The 20,215-nt window shown below is 38.4% G+C and overlaps 2 protein-coding genes across 2 annotated transcripts in view; both read left to right on the plus strand.

Annotated features, from left to right (window-relative positions):
* The first annotated feature begins 79 nt into the window (after positions 1-79).
* med31 (mediator complex subunit 31) lies at positions 80-3,505 on the plus strand. Its single transcript, XM_067423666.1, has 4 exons — positions 80-759; positions 1,026-1,100; positions 1,316-1,412; positions 2,941-3,505. The coding sequence occupies exons 1-4, from the start codon at positions 738-740 to the stop codon at positions 3,155-3,157; spliced, it is 411 nt and encodes a 136-aa protein (XP_067279767.1). The 5' UTR covers positions 80-737; the 3' UTR covers positions 3,158-3,505.
* A 1,037-nt stretch (positions 3,506-4,542) lies between these two features.
* The window catches only part of LOC137046041 (multidrug and toxin extrusion protein 1-like), a 50,057-nt gene continuing 34,384 nt past the window's right edge, over positions 4,543-20,215 (plus strand). The window contains exons 1-5 of the mRNA XM_067423093.1: positions 4,543-4,728; positions 16,213-16,314; positions 16,399-16,467; positions 16,543-16,691; positions 16,925-16,967. Of these exons, the coding sequence (XP_067279194.1) occupies positions 4,543-4,728; positions 16,213-16,314; positions 16,399-16,467; positions 16,543-16,691; positions 16,925-16,967 (549 nt within the window). The remainder of the gene's footprint in view (positions 4,729-16,212; positions 16,315-16,398; positions 16,468-16,542; positions 16,692-16,924; positions 16,968-20,215) is intronic.

A 20,215-nucleotide genomic window follows, 5' to 3' on the forward strand; every position in this document is an offset into this window, starting at 1 on the left:
TTACATTTGTTAAGGACAGTTATAAAGGTTTTATTTGCATCCACGTAAATAAAACATTGATTGGGAAAGACAGGGTAAGAGGTAAGAGTTTAAAAACAATGTGTATTAACAAATAAATTGTTATACTGTTTAACTATATGAGTTTAGCATAAAAGATGATGTGTCATCCAAATTGTCTGGACTATATGAGGAATCAGTAGAAAATGAAACATATTTGCTGTCATATTAAGTCATTTTTCTATTGAAAGCTTCTGTTACCTGTTTCTGTTGTCATTTTATTTTATTAAAATAATTGTCATTCACATAAAATAAATATTTTATACACAAATTAAAAAATGAACTACATTAGATGTAATTACATTTAAACTAACTGAAGACTTTGGAGGGATAGAGAGACAACCAGATGAATTAAGGATTAAAATGAGAAAAAAACATACCTATTTAAGAAATGTGCTGAAATTAGATTTAATGACATAAAAGGTAGGCGAACACCTTAAGTTATGTATTATTAGCAAGTGTGACACCTCACGTTCACATTCTGCACAACGACGTAAAGTGATAATGTCGTAAAGCGCTTTACGACACAAACATTGGTTTTCTGGCAAAAATGGCGTCTCCGTAGATCTTTCCCAGTGCCAAACAAAACCTGGATGTTTTGGTTTTAGCGATCTCTACATTCGTTTAAATATAGATATTTTCGAGGTATTACAACACCGTTTGCTCGCCCGTCGTATGCCATGGCTGGCGTTATGGAAACAGGTTTGTAAATTATTGATGTTGACTATGAACGTGTTATTTTAATGTTATACGACTGCAGAAACGTTATGACAAGTTTGATCTGATTGTGTGTAACATTAGTTATAAAAACGCATTGTCGTAAGTTTACTCTTAAAAAATTACCTATGTATTATGTGCCATTTATTATGTGAAGTAGGGTTGTTGTACTGAGATGTAACTGCATTTCGCTTTTTTTTCTTATAAAAATTGTTGATAACGTTAACCTTTTTTAATCCATACTTTCGCAGATGAGCAAGCAAAAAACCGTTTCCAGCTGGAGTTGGAGTTTGTTCAATGCCTAGCGAACCCAAATTATCTGAACTGTAAGAACAAACATTGACATTATTACAAGCGTATTTGGAATACTTTGCAACAGTGATTTAACGTTAGATATATAAATGCAGGTTAGATATTTCAGTTATTAGTTTAGCTATAGCAGTTTGAATCCCTAAATCTTAGGTAATTTTGTTTGTATGGTTCTAGTTCATAGATGTGTCTTATAATTGCATTTTTTTATATTCTGTTTTTCATCCAACAGTTTTGGCTCAAAGAGGATACCTGAGAGAGAAGCCTTTTGTCAATTACTTAAAGTATCTACTTTACTGGAAAGAACCAGAATATGCTAAATTTCTCAAGTAAGTCTTATGGTGTTTTTTTGTGTGTTTTTTTATGTTGCAAATTTAATCTTAATTTATTTTCATTTTACATGCATATTTACACACACATACAGACACACTCATGCCTGATTAACTATATTTGTGGGGACTGTCCATAGACGTAATGTTTTTTACGCTGTATAAAACATGCATTCACACACACACACATTGCTGTGGTACATTTGATTATTTATTCGATTCATTTTGATGTAACCTAAAGTAAGGAGTCTCTCTCTTCTCCATTATGTAAACATGGTTGCAAAAAAGTTTTTGCAGAAAGAAATCCCATCCTCGGACATAAATCCCTTAAAGGGATAGTTTACCCCAAAATTGTATTATTATGTTATTATTACTTGACATTATTATTATTATATTATTATTATTATTATTATTATTATTATTATTATTATTATTATTATTATTATTATTATTATTATATCATCCTGGGACCCAGAAAAAAAAAGTTTTTTGAATTTTGTATTTTTTCAAGTCATTAGATTGTTTAGACCATAAGAAACAAATGGACACATAATTTTTTTGGAGAATTATATTATATTCATATGTTATGATATGTCCTCTGTAGTTGACACCAGGACTCAGTTGTTAAATTTTTTTAATGAAATGAAATTGCATGTATAGGCAAAAACAATGAGATTTATTTTTAATTCACGAATACATTTTTATGTTTCAGGATTTTTTTTAAACAAACTTTTTTTTAAAGATGATTCTGAGCTATGTTATAAAATATATCACTGAATGCTTTGATATACCATCTTACTTTATGCAATATGTGGGTAAAATGGCCATACTTGGATTTTCCCATTCAATACAATGTATCTGTATATTGCATCTAATTTGCATATTATTGTGTTCTTGGTGCAACATGGCATTGTAATAAGGGGAGTAATAATTGGCAACATTTTTCATAATAATATGTAATATTTCATATGAAGATTATGTAATTTATTTCCCTGTTTGTGTCTCCAAAATGCCTGATAAACATGATTTAAGTCCTGGTGTCCTCTACAGTGGACATTTATGAAATCAGTGCCCTGTTTTGTAACAAAAAGTCATATTTTGATTAGAAACCCCATAGTATTTTCCTGAGATGTTGATTTATAACAAACAATTAGAAAATTAATCAGATTTAAATTATAATTACAAAATATTATCATATTTCCATAAGAGTGCTAAACATTAATGTCAGCCATTTTTAAAGACCAAGAAGTTGTTGTTGTCCTGGTGAAACCTCCAAACATTTGGTGTCTGTGCAAAGCCCTGAATGTGCTCATCCTCACTCAAAACTGTGACGTGTGTGATGTCACAGAAACTCACTAAAATATAATGTCCACTGCAGTGGACAAAAGTCTATTACTGGGTCCCAGGAGGATATTATTAGTTATTTTAGTTATAATCAGCTTTATAATGGCATTGAATGCCCATAAATTAATTGTCTTCTCATAGTGATAATGCCATATGTCATATTACACTGTTTTTCCCCCCTTAGATATCCTCATTGTCTCCACATGTTAGAGCTGTTGCAGTATGAGCACTTCCGAAAGGAGCTGGTGAATGCGCAGTGTGCCAAGTTCATAGACGAGCAGCAGATCCTGCACTGGCAGCATTACTCAAGGAAGCGCACACGCTTACAGCAAGCACTCGCGGAGCAGCAACAGCAACAGCAGCCACAGGCTCCATCCCATGGGAACACAACCTCAAAATGAGGCAGTCAGCACGCTCTTGCTGCCAGTTACCCTTCGGCTGGAGCATTTTTGTGAAAAATAATTTTCAATTGGCCTTTTTTCCAAATTTTGAATAGGACTTGGACAGTGCTATATTATGGCACCTAATGATGTGTCTGTTTATGAACGACTGGAGAGAACGGTAAAAGGGCTTCAGAAGAAGTTAAGGAGAGAGTGACATATATTGCTGTTGATCAGTATATCATGTCTTACAGTTGCCAGCTTTACCTCCACCTGTTACATGCTTTATCTTATAAATATTTGTATTATGGTTATGTGTGCATTTTGGACAAACACAAAAACCAAATCCAAAATAAATAAATAAAATTAAAGCCAATAATTTCATTGCATTATTTCGTCTTAACCCTCCAAAAAGGTAACAATTTAAATTCATGGTTTCATTGTTTTTTTTGTTTTTTTTACATAACTCCAGTTGTATTCGTCGGACAGAAGAATGTCATATACATCAATGGTTTGAGGGTGAGTAAATCATGGGATCATTTTCAATTTTGGGTGAACTATCCTATATTCACAGGATCGTCTCAGGATTATATTGAATGACCACAAGCATCTCACATTCTTTTAGAGTAACCATCACAACAGGCCTTTTACAAGCTTAAAAGGGGGAAGTAAGCCCTCCAGTGGCTGCTGAGATGAAGCACAGAAGTCATCCTGAATATTGGAATATTCTGCCTAATATAGCCCACCCACCTGATTATATATATATATATATATATATATATATATATATATATATATGTGTGTGTGTGTGTGTGTGTGTTTTCATCCAGACTAAATTATGTTAAATAATGAAGTTAAATAATGATAAACGTGAATTAGACCAGTCAATTTAGATGTTGCCATTTCAGGTTACCGTACCCATTATTTTCAGTAAATGCTTGAGCTGTAGATACAAGTGTCCTAGATAAAAGTCCTATAATAAAATTTATGTTATCTGCACTACAACATTTTCATAATGCAAATGTAACAACCAGCTCACACGACCATCAGAATCATCTGCTTCAAGTGCAGAGGAAGCTTTTAGTGTTTAGTGGATGTTATTTTAGGGCTCTTCAAAAGGGATTTAGTGTCGCTTTAGTAAAGTCTGACCTGAGCATTCAGTGACCGGCTTTTTAAATACTAACATTTTGCATTACAAAGGGAAGAAGCTTCTGTCAGACAATTTTTAAAGTATTTCTCTTGAAAAGTCTGCCTAGGCAGACTTCTGCCTACCTGTAAAGGTTAACATACCTTTAAGGTATGTATACTTCTTTTGTTAATGTATTTTTTTGTATCAAAATGTATTTGTTTTATGGTTAGCTAAGTAAAGGTTAATGCTTTGTGATTACAGGGGACTTGCTTCAGTAATGGAAACAGAAAGAATTAACACAGAACGTCAAATAAGTGAATCCCGAAAACATGAGAGAAGTGATGATGCTCATTCGACTTCGAGTTCGCGGAATGTTACTGAATTTCGAAGAAAACTCAGAAGTTTTTTGCCTGTAAATTATAAAGAAGAAATTATAGAGCTGCTAAAACTGGCTGGACCAGTGGTGAGTGATTATTAAATTGACTAAAAAGTATTGTGGTCAAAAGTATTGAAGTGTTATTCAGTGTGATCTAAATCAACTAGATTAATTGTTGATTAATCTGTATTTTATTTACACTGCACATTATAAGAACTTTTTTTTTGTTGACAAATGACAAATCTATATAAATATTAAAGCTACACTCTGTGATATTTTCCCCATCTAGCAGAAGGTATATGACCATCCAGTGAATATTAGTTTCTGTTCCTCTCAATTCTGATTTTGTTTTAACTCCTATGGTGGCCGGCCGATTTAGTCCAAAGCCCCGTTTCCACCACAGGAACTTTACCCAGGAACTAGGAACTTTGGGTGGTACTTCGTGTGTTTAGACCGCAGGAACCAGGGTATAAATGAAGTTCCGGGTAAATATTTCCCCCTCCAAACGGCCCTGCTCGCGGGGTAGTACTTTTTCAAAGTTCAGGAACTTTCGAGGGCGGGACTTGGGCGCTGAACATGCTGATTGGTTGAGCTGACGCAGCATTTAGGTTCAACTCGGCATTTTTAAAAGCGCCGCGCTCATGTTGACAAGAGAGGAAAGTTAATTTTTCTGAGGGGTTAACTTTTTATTTCGTAAGTTATAAGATAATGAAGATAATGTTGGAGTAATGACACAGCGTATATTGCCCCAGGCAGTTTTTTACTTTAACTGCGCCTGACAGAAGATTTATTATTTTTTCTGAGATGATTATTTAAACAAATAAATAGCTTATAATAACTAAATCAACTAAATCTTTCAATCGGTACACACAAAAATGATTACTGTCCGCTAGGGCTGTCATTTTTGAAAAAAATCTAATTCGAACGGATATCAAATATCAAGCAAGGCATTCGAATATATTCAATTATCTACAACGCCGTCATCTCCAGCAGCTGAATGTGTTTACGGATGCCATAGCAACTCTCAACGGCCACCAGGACTTTACGGTTTTATAAAAGCTATTCATTTGTTGTAAAGTGTAATAATCATCTCAGAAAAAATTAATTCTAATGTCAGGCACAGTTGAAGAAGTTGATTGTTTGCTTACATAGGCTTAGGGACAGTGTCATTATGCCAACATTATCTTCATAACTTCTTATGAAATAAAAAGATTATCCCTCAGAAAAATGTATTTTCCTCTCTTGTCAACATGCTTGGTGCATGAGCACGACGTGTGCTCTTCAGTGGGGCGCGCGCTGTTGTCACATAAGGACGCACACTCAAAAGTAATCCGGTCAGGTCATTTACATGGTGAAATGTTGCGTTTGATCGATTCATGAAAAGATTTATCCACCCATCTCAAAACGATTACAATTTCATTCAGTTTGGGCATTTTTATTACGATTGAGGTGTTTATATGGAGCATTTTCCTTCAGATTGGACTTTTAAACTGATTACAGTGCTCCATGTAAACGCACCGACAGTAAAAAAAAAATTGCGCTACATGGCTATAAACCAGATAGTTTATTTATAGTTCGATTACGGATATTTCACGTCATCTTCGAATGCATATTCGAATATCGAATAAAAAGTGACAGCCCTTGTCCGTCACTGGCTTGGAGGAACAGTCGCGTGCAGTCCTACATCACCGGACTAATTTGCCTAATCTTCTCGGAACTTTATCGCGGTCGAAACGCAGACAGCTGCAGGTCTGGGGGGGAGAAAAGTTCCTGTAAAAAAGTTCCTGGTACAAATTGTTCCGGGTAATTTTGGTGGAAACGGGGCTCAAGATTAACATGGCTTCCAGTTCGACCTCGTCCATGAGTGTTCCTTCAAGTGATGAGGTTACCTTAGAAAACTATTATAATTTGCAGTTATTTAATGTGTCAGTTAATGACATCTACGTAAAAATGAATAATAGTTTTAAGTTTTTGTTATTATTGTACCATTTCATTGCTAACATCACCTATCAGGTTCCCCGACGAATGCAAGGTAATCTTAGTAAAGTAACTTTTATCAGTGCTATCGTTATTCTGTAAATTGTACGACATCACTAGTGTAAGGCAAAGTAGGCCATATAATTTTCTCCGTAAGCAGAGATCAGTTGATGTGGCGGAGGTGCGAGGGAGAGCTGTTAAAATGCAGGGCTCTCAATTTTCACGCATTGGGCGTGAGAAACACGCATTTCAACACGCTCACACGCCACACCTTATTTCTCACGCAGAGAAATCGAGACATTGCCAGGGTAACACGCCCGCTATTAGAGGAATCAAGCGAGTTCCCCATAGAGTTCTGACGGCCCTGCCACGCACCAGTTAATCTAATATAAAATATATAGAGACCGAACAGCCAATCATAAAATAGATTTGCTGTATCTGGGTAAGATATAGATATTCCTCCCTCCACCCAAGAATGTTTACGTTCTGATTCCAACGTCACATTCTGTGATTCACGCCAAGGCCTCACTCATTGAATCAAATGCTCGCTGAAGTAGCCTACCGTTAGTAGAGGTGTGCGATACCGCTAGATTTGGTATCGATCCAATACCAAGTAAATACAGGGCCAGTTTTGCCGATATCGATACCAATACCGATACTTTTTAATAATTAAGGTGGATGCGTCTTCAACCTAAATAAATGAATTTTCATGACTTTTAATATGTTTTTGTGATTTGCATTTTGGCTTATTAATCAGTACTACAAAAGCTTTTGTTCAGAAACAACTTTTGGTTACTTCTGTTTTATTTAAATAAACAAAGTTACAAAATGATTACTCTTTTCAAGTAGCATGTTAACAAAAAAAATCTCTTTAGTGCACTTCTTTTCAGGATTTTTTTCTTAAATAAACAAAGTCACAAAGTTTTAATTCACAATAAATATAAAACATGTAAAACAAATTCTCCTTGTCATACGATATAATGCTGAAAATTTAAATGCTTGGCTGAGCTGCGCGCGCGCCATGACTGCTGGTGGTAGCGCTAGTGGTGAGTCACGTGACGGTACAAAACAGGAGAGGGGGAGGAGAGCAGTGTCGAGCACGAGCAGCACTCTTTTGAGAGCTTCCTCTACTCTGTGACAGCAGAAGCATTTTGACAAACACGGCCAGGTTGCAAAACGAGAGAAACTGAAACTTAAGTATCGATATTTTCACATTGGTATCGATCAATACCGATACCAACGTTGGTATCGATATTATCGATATTAGTATCGATCTGCCCACCTCTAACCGTTAGTTGGCAACTACAAACCCCGATGACAGGCGCAGAGACACAAAGATAACGGTGTTAAGTTAAGTTTCTGACAGCACTTTGTTTTCTGTTCTTAATCCCTCAACAAAACTTAAAGGAAGCCTTATCTCAATCATGATTTGCATGAAATGCATTTTGCTGTACGTTATTGCGCTCTCACTCAGTGAACATCTGTGCTCACCTGCACTCGTGAATGCGGTGATGGACAGCTGTCCTCATTCGACTGGTGTTTGGATGGGATTTTTTTAAAACTCACTTTCATTAATTTATTTATTAAAAGTAACTCCATTTTGTAAGATCATTTTCATTTAAGTAATTCCAAACATCACGAGGCAGACGACACTAGTGATCAGTGGATTTAGTTAAAACTGCGAGATTTAGAGGGATGTATAATGGATTCACTGCATTTAGGCCTGCGAAGCAATATCGAAAAATAAAAATAATATTGAAATTTTACTAACATTAATTACAGATCAAATATATTCGTGCTCACCCCTATTTATGGAATCTGAAGTGTAGCGATATAAAATTTACAATGCAATATGTAAAATGGCAATGCATTTCAAAATTTACATTAACATTTTCCATATCATGTGTGCAACATTTGGAGCAAAATAATAATTCAAATTGAATAATATAATTTACATTTGCTATTTCCTACACTAGTTTTAACATAAAATTTAAACATAAATTGTATATTGTAGGCTAATACTTTATATAAGTTGCAAAATTAAAATTAAAATGTATTACAGAAATAATTAGATGTGTTTAACATGTTCAAGCAATTCCAAAAATTATGCCACATCACCGCACTAGCCATTATTTTTAATGGAAAGGAGACATAGGTGTTATTCAAGCATTAATTACATTTTGCATGGTGGCAAAACATTTTTTTTTTTTTTACATTTTGTTATTTTAACTGAATTCAGAAATGCTTTTGAAATTAAAAACTTTGCTTTTAATAAACAAAATACATATTTGAAATAAAGACTGTTTGGAGTTGGGTGCTCCGTCCCCTGAATCCACAGCCTTTGTTGTTATTTCTGTATGGCTAAAAAATGATGGTGTATTGGTGTGGGAGTTGTTTCCGCTGTCATAAAGAGAGGAAAACATACAACCATACTGATATAGCAAACAATAATCATAGGCAGCTTGTCTAAGATTATTTGAGAGTAAAATAATCTCTGTTGTAAACCACAGCTCACTTCAGCGCGACCGTGCTCATGTTAAGGTGCCACCAACCCCTGGGCTGAAGGCCTCAAAAACCTGCTACCAACACCAATAAACAACACTAACCATTCTCTCTCACTCACTCTCTCTCTCTCTCTCTCACAAACACACACACACACACTAATTAAATACATATTTATTTTATTTGTACGAATTTGTCATTTTTCATATCAGACCCCCGTACCCAGCCAAACCCACGGCCGAAATCTCACTCTGAACTCAGTTCAAAACTTGAGAGCCCTGAAAATGCGAAAGTCGAAGCTTGCATTTATGGGTATGTCCTCAAGATGGAGGACCCCTCACCCATATGTATTTTCAATGGCATATTATAAACTTACGAGAATATTTTTATTACTTGAAAGAAGTAAATATACATTAATGAGCACATATTTTTTTGCACATTTTGTGCACATAAGTGTTTTTAGCTAAGAATAAACTAAGAAAGTCAAACTTTTTAGTTTGAAACGATATACAGCTCTGGATAATTAAGAGACCACTTAACTTGATTTCTCAATGTTAAAGGACAATTTCGGCGAATTTTTAAGTTTATCTTGAACGTTATATCTTTGTGAGTACAGTCTATAGACAAAAAAACAAACCAGATTGGTTCTTGCAACACAGAGCTGTTTCGGTTAATGCCCAGAGCCTCCACTCAGCTAAAACGGCAGTTATGGGGCATAAACATAAAGGGTGTCTTTGTGCCTCTTAAGAGACACAAAATGCAACTAAAATGTCTGTTCAACATGAACAGGTCCCTTACATGACAATGAGATGCGTTTAGCCACTCAGCCATTGTTTAAATTCACCTGTTTTAGACAGCTAGCTGTAGTCTCGCGCTGAAGTCCAGTGAGAACTCCGTTCTAGCTGGAAAAAGGCAAATAGTCCAGTTGGGAAGAGCGTCGTATGTATGAAGAGGCTCTGCTCATCGGCTCGTCGGTTCTCAGTATTGAACATGTCCGAAAGAAACGGTTTTCGATTTTGTACTGCTGATCCGGCACGTTCAGTTACACATGCATGCTCGTGAGTCCATCAGTTCTCTCAGCAAAATGTGTCTCAGTTCAGTGAACGGTTGGAGTTACACATATAATTCAAGACATTAGTTTATTTCTATTCGGAGGGACTGTCACTCATGTCAGAAATTGAGTAACTAAAGTATCTTGTGGGATCAGTGCTGGTTAGAGACGTGAACTGTTTTGAACGATTCAGTCCGATTTGGTGAACTGGTTCGCCCGGTTCACTAAAAAGAACCGGTTCAAAAGAGCGATTCGTTTGTGAACCGGACATCACTAGAGTTATAATCTGATCGGACTCACAAGTGAAGAAGAAACTGTTCGCATTTGTGCCTTTCCGTATTGTGGCACCAGAATGCGAAAATTTGCAGCGAACACTTTGACAAGGAGGACATAGACACAGCAGGGCCAGTTGAAGAAAAATGCCATTCCGTCGTCAGACTGATCTCATGAAATGGCGTATGTATGACATGCCAATTCGTATGCCATTTTGGCGTGCTATAAAGACGCATAATCCCTTTTTAGCGTGTTTATCAACACTGTTTCATTCTACCCCCCTACACTGCCCCTACCCCTAAACCTACCCACACACACCACACAGCCCCTAAACCTACCCATAACACACACACAGCCCCTAAACCTACCCATCACACACACACAGCCCCTAAACCTACCCATCACAAGAAACATTCTGCATTTTTACATTTTCAAAAAAAACATAATTTAGTATGTTTATAAATCCATTTACCTCGTGGACACACACACACACACACATATTCAGACACATTTTGATCATGTAACTCAAACTCTTCCCTAAACCTACCCATTTGTGTATTATAAAAAACAGGATAACAGGCAGATATGACTGCAGGCACAATTTATTCAGAAAGTACAAATACTCCAAGTGTTCCGAGGCAAAACGGTTAATTTGTGTGAAGTAAATCCCCAAAAGCGATCAGAACGTCGAGTCCATCCGCCAAAGATTAATAATACATTTTAAATATTGCCGCCAGAAGAAACGTCACTTCAGCTTTGACAGCATTGGCTGTCGTGTGTCTCGTGACCAAATGCATCATTACGTCAGCTTTGATTGTAAAATGCCATTGGCTCTCGTGTGTCCCGTGATCGATCTCGTGTATCATTTGAATGAAAAATATTAACGAGTGCGTGTGTTCTGTTTGCAAAGGGGCGCGATCATCATTTCAACGACTAAAACATTATCAACTCTGTTCTTCACATGAAGATATCGTGTGACTTCAGAAGACCGGGAGTGCAACATGAGTTAATACTTTAGAGTTTTTGCAATAAATACATGTGACTGTACATGTATTTGCCTGTTACGTGTTTTATATTGTTGAGAGTGGGTAAGTTTAGGGTAGGAGTGGAGTTAGTTGCTCCAAAATATAAAATTAGGCTATAAATATTAATTCTGTGAGATCTGGGTGGCAGAATCACATGGTGTAGACATACACGCGAAAATTATGCTTCGTTTAGGCGTACACATACAGGCGGAATCACACGGCGTAGACATACACGCGGATAGCTCAAAATGGGTATAAATAACACGCCACTAGCCTTTAGAAAGTGGCGTGTATGTTTACGCAAAGTCATGATGTCATGTTGCAACCACGGATGCAACCACTGTTGAGGTAATGCAAACTTTATTTATCCTTCCATTTGGGCACCCACGGCTTGAGGAAAGATGTTCAGTAATAAAACTATCATCTAAAAACTGTTTAGGTGCATTTAAACAATGGCTGAGTGGCTAAACGCATCTCGTTGTCATGTAAGGGACCTGTTCATGTTGAACAGACATATTAATTACATTTTGTGTCTGTTAAGAAGCACAAAGACACCCTTTATGTTTATGCTCTGGGCATTAACTGTAATAACTCCGTGTTGAAGGCAACAATCTGGTTAGTTTTTTTTTTTTTCTCTCTCTCTATAGACTGTACTCACAAAGGTATAGCGATCAAAATAAATGTAAAAGTTCCCCGGAGTTGTCCTTTAAGTGGTCTCTTATTTTTTTTCCAGAGCGTTATATTAGCAATATCTTGAGCAGTTTGAGCTATAGTAGCTCGTCTGTTTGCTCAGACCAAGATCTGAAAGTATTCACAGTGCTTCACTTCGATTCATTATTTTCCTCAAAATTCTACAAATAATACCCCATAATGACAACATGAAAAATACAAATAAAATAAATAAAAATACAATCACATGACATGGAATTTACTTCAAATGCATCCTGTTTCTACATATCCTTGAGATGTTTCTACAACTTGATTGGAGTCATGTGGTAAATTAATTTGATTAGACATGATCTGGAAGGCACACACCTGTCTATATAAGGTCACACAGTTAATAGTGCATGCCAGAGGACAAACCAAGGCATGAAGTTCAAATAATTGTCTGTAGACCTCAGAGACAGGATTATATCAAAATGTCTGCAGCATTGAAGGTCCCAATGAGCATAATGGCCTCCATTATTCATTAATAGAAGAAGGCTGGAACCACCAAGAACCTGCTGGTCACTCTGACAGAGCTCCAACATTTCTCTTACCCCTTTTCCTCCAAGGCAGTGCTGATGCTGGTTCGGAGCCAGAGCCTAGTTTTAAAATCGGTTCTTTGTCTTTCCACAGCCAAAGCACCAGCTCCGAACCAGGAAAAGTGGTTCTTAATAGCACCAAAACATTACTGGGCTAGAAGTAAGAACCGCTTGTGTCAGTGGCTGGGGCAGGGTTATCATGACCAACAAGACGAACACAAACTTGAGACCACCGTTTTTTAAATAGCAGCTAATCAAGCTAACAGTTGCTCGATTGTAATCTCCATCTATACAAATCATGGTGAACTGCACGAATGAGTTGGATTCGCGGTGTTTTGATGCCGATGTAGCTTCATAAAGCCATGAGCCATTGTTGATGGAAGGCTTGTTTGAGATGCATTGGCGCGCGCTGTGCAGACCGATCGCCGTATGACATCAAAGTACAGCGAGAGCAAGCGACTCCTTATGCTCTTGAGTCGCTCACGCTGTATTTTGCTATCTCATATGCGGATCGGTCAACGGATCAGACAAGCCTTGTGTGTTTTTATCAGGGCCGTGCACAGACATTTTGAGGGGCAGTGGCCCAAACCAAAAAAAAGGGGCATTATAAGGGGGTTGAGTATCATCTTAATATAGAGAATGAATAACAAACCTTTTACAATCATACTGTAAATACAATTGTTAGGCTTTCGTGTTAATTAAATTTATGTTGTTCTAATTATTCTTCCAAAAAGTTGATTCCGTGGTAATTTGATCTCTTCTATTTTTATTTTTTATTGGAGATTTAAGTAGCAAATGAGAATCACTAAAATTATTGAATATATTTTGAGACAAAGGTCTTGTTTATCATTTATGTAAATCATACACAACAGTTTTTTAATAACAGAGTATATAAAAGTATGGTATTTGGGGTAAAAGGCATATTTAACATGATAATAAACAGCTGACTGACTTCCATTTGTTGACATGACATGGTTAAGATTCAGCTGGTAAATATCTTAAGTTGGGTGTCCATCTTAGAGGCAACATCATATTTATAATAAAAATATGATAATAATCATATCATATAATACAAAAATTAGTTGTTACAACGATAAAACTTTATTAAATTATTATGGGATCTCATACATTCAATGTTTTCAGATTATTTATTTAAACATTTGTGTCTGTATTTTAAAAATATTTTTATATTAACATTTTAATATTTACTGAACAATAATTAATTATTTTATTCATCAGAATAAACAGAAAATGCTGCAAACGTTGCTAGAGATTTTTTGCACAAGTATGAACTTTTTGAAAAATGAGCACATTATTAGGCAAGGCAAGTTTATTTATATAGCACATTTCATACACAATGGCAATTCAAAGTGCTTTACATAGAAAGGAATTAAAATAGGGCTAAAAAATGCATAAGAAAAACTTTTCTTATGCATTTGTTATTATTAGGGTGTGCTTTTGCCCCGTTGTACCCTGATACAACTCATTTATATAATAGCCTGTATTACCTTTTTTATTGTGTATACGATTAATATGCTCTAAATAAAATATAATAAATATGACGTATGTTATAGATACTAGTATAAACTCGTAAAATGGATTATAATTGGAAATCTATTTTACAGAAGTTAAAGACTGACAAACTGTCAGCTAAATATTCAGTATTCAGTATATGACGATTTACCTGCTGGCATGGAGCTTTGAATCCATGTTTGCACTGTTGAAACAAACTACTAATTCCGCGGATCAACCACTGTCTGTAATGTTGATTGTAGTTTGTAATATACCTGTTACATTCTGGAACTGCCGTCTCCACAGAGAGAGGACACAGCCCCGCGATGCTGCGGAGCGAGCGGGAAAACACGGAACGGATTAATGTAATTAGTGGCGGAACAGAACGCTTTTATGGGAATCCTCTGAGGGTGAGGGAGGGAGGGAAGGGGGCAAGAAGGGCACCTTAGCCGATGAGGGCATAGGGGCAGTGGCTCTAGCCTCCGGGCCACCCCCCTGTGCACGGCCCTGGTTTTTATTTCCCGCTGCCTTGCTAGCGTTGCTGAGAAAGATGAGACATATACAGTGACGTAAGAACTGGGTCTGTGGTGGCTCTCTAGCCTGTGGAAAGACAACCCCGTTCTTAAAGGCTCGTCAGTCGAACCAACTGACAATAGCACTGGCTCTGAACTATCACCCAAGTTCATTCTGTTGAAAAGGGGTATCTGTGGAGAGAGGAGAACCATCCAGAAGAACAACCATATCTGCAGAACTCCACCAATCATGCCTGTATGGTAGATTGGCCCAACAGAAGCCACTCCTCAGTAAAAGGCCACGACAGCCCAGAGTTTGCCAAAAGGCACCTGAAGAAACAAAATTCTCTAGTCTGATGAAACAAAGATTGAACTCTTTGGCCTGAATGGAAAATGTCATGTCTGGAGGAAACCTGGCATCACTCATCACCTGGACAATACCATCCCTACAGTGAAATATGATGGTGGCAGCATCATGCTGTGGGGGATGTTTTTCAGCAGCAGGTACTGGGAGACTAGTCAGGATCGATGGAAAGATGAAAGCAGCATTGTACACAGACATCCTTGATGAAAACCTGCTCCACAGCACTTTGGACCTCAGGCTGGGGTGAAAGTTCATCTTCCAACAGGACAATGACCCTAAGCACACAGCCAAGATAACAAAGGAGTGGCTACAGAACAACTCTGTGGATGTCCTTGAATGGCCCAGCCAGAGCCCGGGCTTGAACCCGATTGAACATCTCTAGATGGATATGACACTCCCCATGTGCACCGACACTCCCCATCCAACCTGATGGAGCTTGAGGGGTCCTTCAAAGAACGATGAGAGAAACTGACCAAAAAAAGGTGTGCCAAGTTTGTAGCATCATACTCAAAAAGAATTGAGGCTATAATTGGTGCCAAAGGTGATTCAACAAAGTATTGAGTGAAGGCTGTGAAACTTAAGTACATGTTAATAAAAAATAAAAATGCGTGCGTGCGTGCGTGTGTGTGAAATTCTGTCAACTCGTGTCGTTCCAAGACTTTCGTTCATCAATGAGGATTGTTTGCGTGTGACGCAGCACCTTTGAGCTTCCACAAAAAACAATGAGGTTCATTCTTGCATGTCAAGCAGGTTCGGGTGAGCTTTTTATGATCGCTGATCAATGTTTAAATGTTAATAAAAGCTTAAATAAATCTGTTAATCATATAAAGCAATTAAGTCTCTTCATAAAATTTTGGCTAAACTTCTCAATTCATATGGATAACTTTTACAATCTCTATAAACTTTTTGAAGTGTCATAGTGGTAGTTGCATTGACTGTCAATGGAGAGAAATCGGTCATTTGTGTTCCAAAGATGAATGGAAAATTAATTTGAACTAGTTTTGGCAAACGTGTAGTTGTTGATGTATACTGTTAAATGTTTTCTCTCTCTCTCTCTCTCTCTCTCTCTCTCTCTCTCTCTCTCTCTCTCTCTCTCTCTCTCTCAATGCAGTTTATATCTCAGCTGATGATCTTTCTGATCAGCTTCGTCAGCACTGTGTTCTGTGGACACTTGGGGAAAACTGAACTGGCCAGTGTGGCTCTCGCTATTGCTGTGAGCAAGTTCACAAAATAACTTTATTATAGTGGTGTTCATTAAAACACCCATTGCCTTTATAAATGAGTTATTTTTGCTCAGGTTATTAATGTGTCCGGCATCTCCATCGGCTCTGGATTGGCGTCTGCATGTGATACACTCATCTCTCAGGTATGATTGTCAATGTTCAGTAATGTGAGTATCATTTGTGCTCAGGTGTCATTTGAATTGAATTATGTCCTGCAGACATTTGGGGGTAATAATCTGAAGCGGGTAGGAGTGATACTGCAGAGAGGGATTCTCATCCTCCTGTTGGCCTGTTTCCCCTGCTGGGCGCTGCTGATCAACACAAAGTCAATCCTGCTGGCTCTTCGACAGAATCCCCGTGTGGCCAGGTCTGACACATTCAACACACTTTAAATAATGCTCCTGTTTAGTAAAACTTACCTGAGTCTGTGGACAAAGTCTGTTGTAATTATATTGCAATATGAAGTATATGAGTAAATGAAGAGATATCAAGTAAATGAGGTAAGTATTGTGAAATGACATAATGCCATATCATTTGGACATGTGTCTGTGGAGTTTCTTTAACTGTGTATAACCTATAATTGTTTTTCTCTCTCAACAGTCTGTCACAACTCTATGTAAAAATATTCATGCCTGCTTTGCCTGTGAGTTACACCTTTTTGCACACCCAAAAGAATCTTACATATATATACTCACGTAAAGGATTATTAGGAACACCTGTTCAATTTCTCATTAATGCAATTATCAACCAATCAACCAATCACATGGCAGTTGCTTCAATGCATTTAGGGGTGTGGTCCTGGTCAAGACAATCTCCCGAACTGCAAACTAAATGTCAGAATGGGAAAGAAAGGTGATTTAAGCAGTTTTGAGTGTGGCATAGTTGTTGGTGCCAGACGGGCCGGGTTTGAGTATTTCCCAATATGCTCAGTTACTGGGATTTTCACACACAATCATTTCTAGGGTTTACAAAGAATGGTGTAAAAAGGAAAAACCTAGTATGCAGCAGTCCTGAGGGCGAAAATGCCTTGTTGATGCTAGAGGTCAGAGGAGAATGGGCCGACTGATTCAAGCTGATAGAAGAGCAACTTTGACTGAAATAACCATTCGTTACAACCGAGGTATGCAGCAAAGCATTTGTGAAGCCACAACACGCACAACCTTGAGGCGGATGGGCTACAACAGCAGAAGACCCCTTTTGCTGTTGTAGCCCATCCACCTCAAGGTTGTACCACCAGGTTGTACCACCGGGTACCACTCATCTCCACTACAAATAAGAAAAAGAGGCTACAATTTGTATGAGCTCACCAAAATTGGACAGTTAAAGACTGGAAAAATGTTGCCTGGTCTGACGAGTCTCGATTTCTGTTTAGACATTCAGATGGTAGAGTCAGAATTTGGCCTAAACAAAATGAGAACCTGGATCCTTCATGCCTTGTTACCACAGTACAGGCTGGTGGTGTAATGGTGTGGGGGATGGTTTTTTTTTTGCACACTTTAGGCCCCTTAGTATTTGCTAAGCATTGTTTAAATGCCACAGCCTACCTGAGCATTGTTTCTGACCATATCCATCCCTTTATGGCCACCATGTTCCCATCCTCTGATGGCCACTTCCAGCAGAATAATGCAATATGTCACAAAGCTCAAATCATTTCAAATTGGTTTCTTGAACATGACAATGAGTTCACTGTACTAAAATGTCTCCCACAGTCACCAGATCTCAACCCAATAGAGCATCTTTGGGATGTGGTGGAACAGGAGCTTTGTGCCCTGGATGTGCATCCCACAAATCTCCATCAACTGCAAGATGCTATCTAGCAGCCTTAAGCTCATCCAGAGTGTTGGGTCTTGCGTCTCTCAACTTTCTCTTCACAATATCCCACAGATTCTCTATGGGGTTCAGGTCAGGAGAGTTGGCAGGCCAATTGAGCACAGTAATACCATGGTCAGTAAACCATTTACCAGTGGTTTTGGCACTGTGCGCAGGTGCCAGGTCGTGCTGAAAAACCAAATCTTCATCTCCATTAAGCTTTTCAGCAGATGGAAGCACGAAGTGCTCCAAAATCACCTGATAGCTAGCATTGACCCTGCCCTTGATAAAACACAGTGGACCAACACCAGCAGCTGACATGGCACCCCAGACCATCACTGACTGTGGGTACTTGACAGTGGACTTCAGGCATTTTGGCATTTCCTTCTCCCCAGTCTTCCTCCAGACTCTGGCACCTTGATTTTCAAATGACATGCAAAATTTGAGCAACAGTCCAGTGCTTTTTCTCTGTAGCCCAGGTTCAAGTTCAAGTTCAAGTTCAAGAGTTTTATTTGTCACATACACAGTTATACAGAATACAACCGGCAGTGAAATGTAAACAGGTCGACTCCATGGACAGCAAATAACTATTAACAAAAAAAGCACTATAAATTATAAAATAGGAATAGGATAAAATAGGAATAGGATAAGGTGCTATATATATACATATGTAGAATTATGAATAAATCAAGTAAAAGAAATAAGAGATGTGGAATAAAATAAGTGAGATAAAGTAAACTGGAGACTATAAAAATAAATACGTGGATAAAAGAAGTGCAGGAGTGTAATGTGTAATGTGTCTTTGATGATTTTTGTAGCTCTGCCTCTGCATCGTTTGATGTAGATGTCCTGCAGAGACAGGAGAGCTGACCCTGAGATGCGCTCGGACAAGCGCACCACTCTTTGCAGGGCTTTGCAGTCGTGACTGGTGCTGTTACCATACCACGCTGTGATGCACTGAGTCAGTAAACTTTCTATCGCCCCTGAATAGAACGTTTTCAGGATAGCTGGTTAGACCCGGAATTTCCTCAGCTGGCGCAGGTGGTACAGTCTTTGCCTGGCCTTTTTCACCTGAGACTGGATATGTGCAGTCCAGGTCAGGTCCTCGGAGATGTTCACACCCAGGTATTTGAAGCTGCTCACTCTCTCTACTGGTGTCCCGCTGATCATGAGAGGGGAATATGACCGTTGCTGTCTCTTCCTGAAGTCCACAATCAGTTCTTTGGTCTTGTTCACATTCAGAAGGAGACAGTTGTCTTGGCACCATGATGTCAGTTGCTCCACCTCGTCCAAGTATGCGGTCTCATTGTTGTTGGAAATGAGGCCCAGGACAACAGTATCATCCGCAAACTTGATGACAGAGGTGGAGCTGTGTGTGGACAAACAGTCATGCGTGTAGAGAGAGTAGAGCAGGGGACTGAGGACACAGCCCTGTGGAGCTCCTACACTCACGGTGATGGAGGTGGAGGTGAACTGTCCTACTCTCACCACCTGAGGTCTGCCAGTGAGGAAATCTTCAATCCAGTGACAGAGAGAAGAGTTCAGTCCGAGATCCAGGAGTTTGTTAGTTAGCTTAATGGGAACTATGGTGTTAAAGGCTGAACTATAGTCAATAAATAGCAGTCTTACATAGTTCCCATTCTTGCTGTCGTTGTATGTGAGGGAGGAGTGGAGGACGTGAGAGATGGCATCTTCAGTCGATCTATTGGGACGATAGGCGAACTGAAGAGGGTCCAAGGTGTCAGGGATGGAGGAGCAAATGTTGTTTTTGATGAGTCTCTCAAAGACCTTCATGACTAAAGACGTGAGAGCCACTGGGCGATAGTCATTTAGGCAAGAGGGTTTACTGTTCTTGGGGACAGGGATGATGGTGGATTTTTTGAATGAGGTTGGGACCACAGATGTAGCAAGGGACTCATTGAAGATGGATGTGAGGAGTCCAGCGAGCTGATCAGCACAGGACGGCAGTGCGGGCGTTCACTGCAGCGCGGATTGAACTGTCCACCCACGGTTTCTGATTAGAGAAGGACGTTATAGTTATTGTTTGTGTGGCTTGCTCTGTCAGTGTGTTGATGAAGCAGA

Source organism: Pseudorasbora parva, chromosome 18 (genome assembly GCF_024679245.1).
Source record: "Pseudorasbora parva isolate DD20220531a chromosome 18, ASM2467924v1, whole genome shotgun sequence".
In the NCBI taxonomy this organism is placed as follows: Eukaryota; Metazoa; Chordata; class Actinopteri; order Cypriniformes; family Gobionidae; genus Pseudorasbora; species Pseudorasbora parva.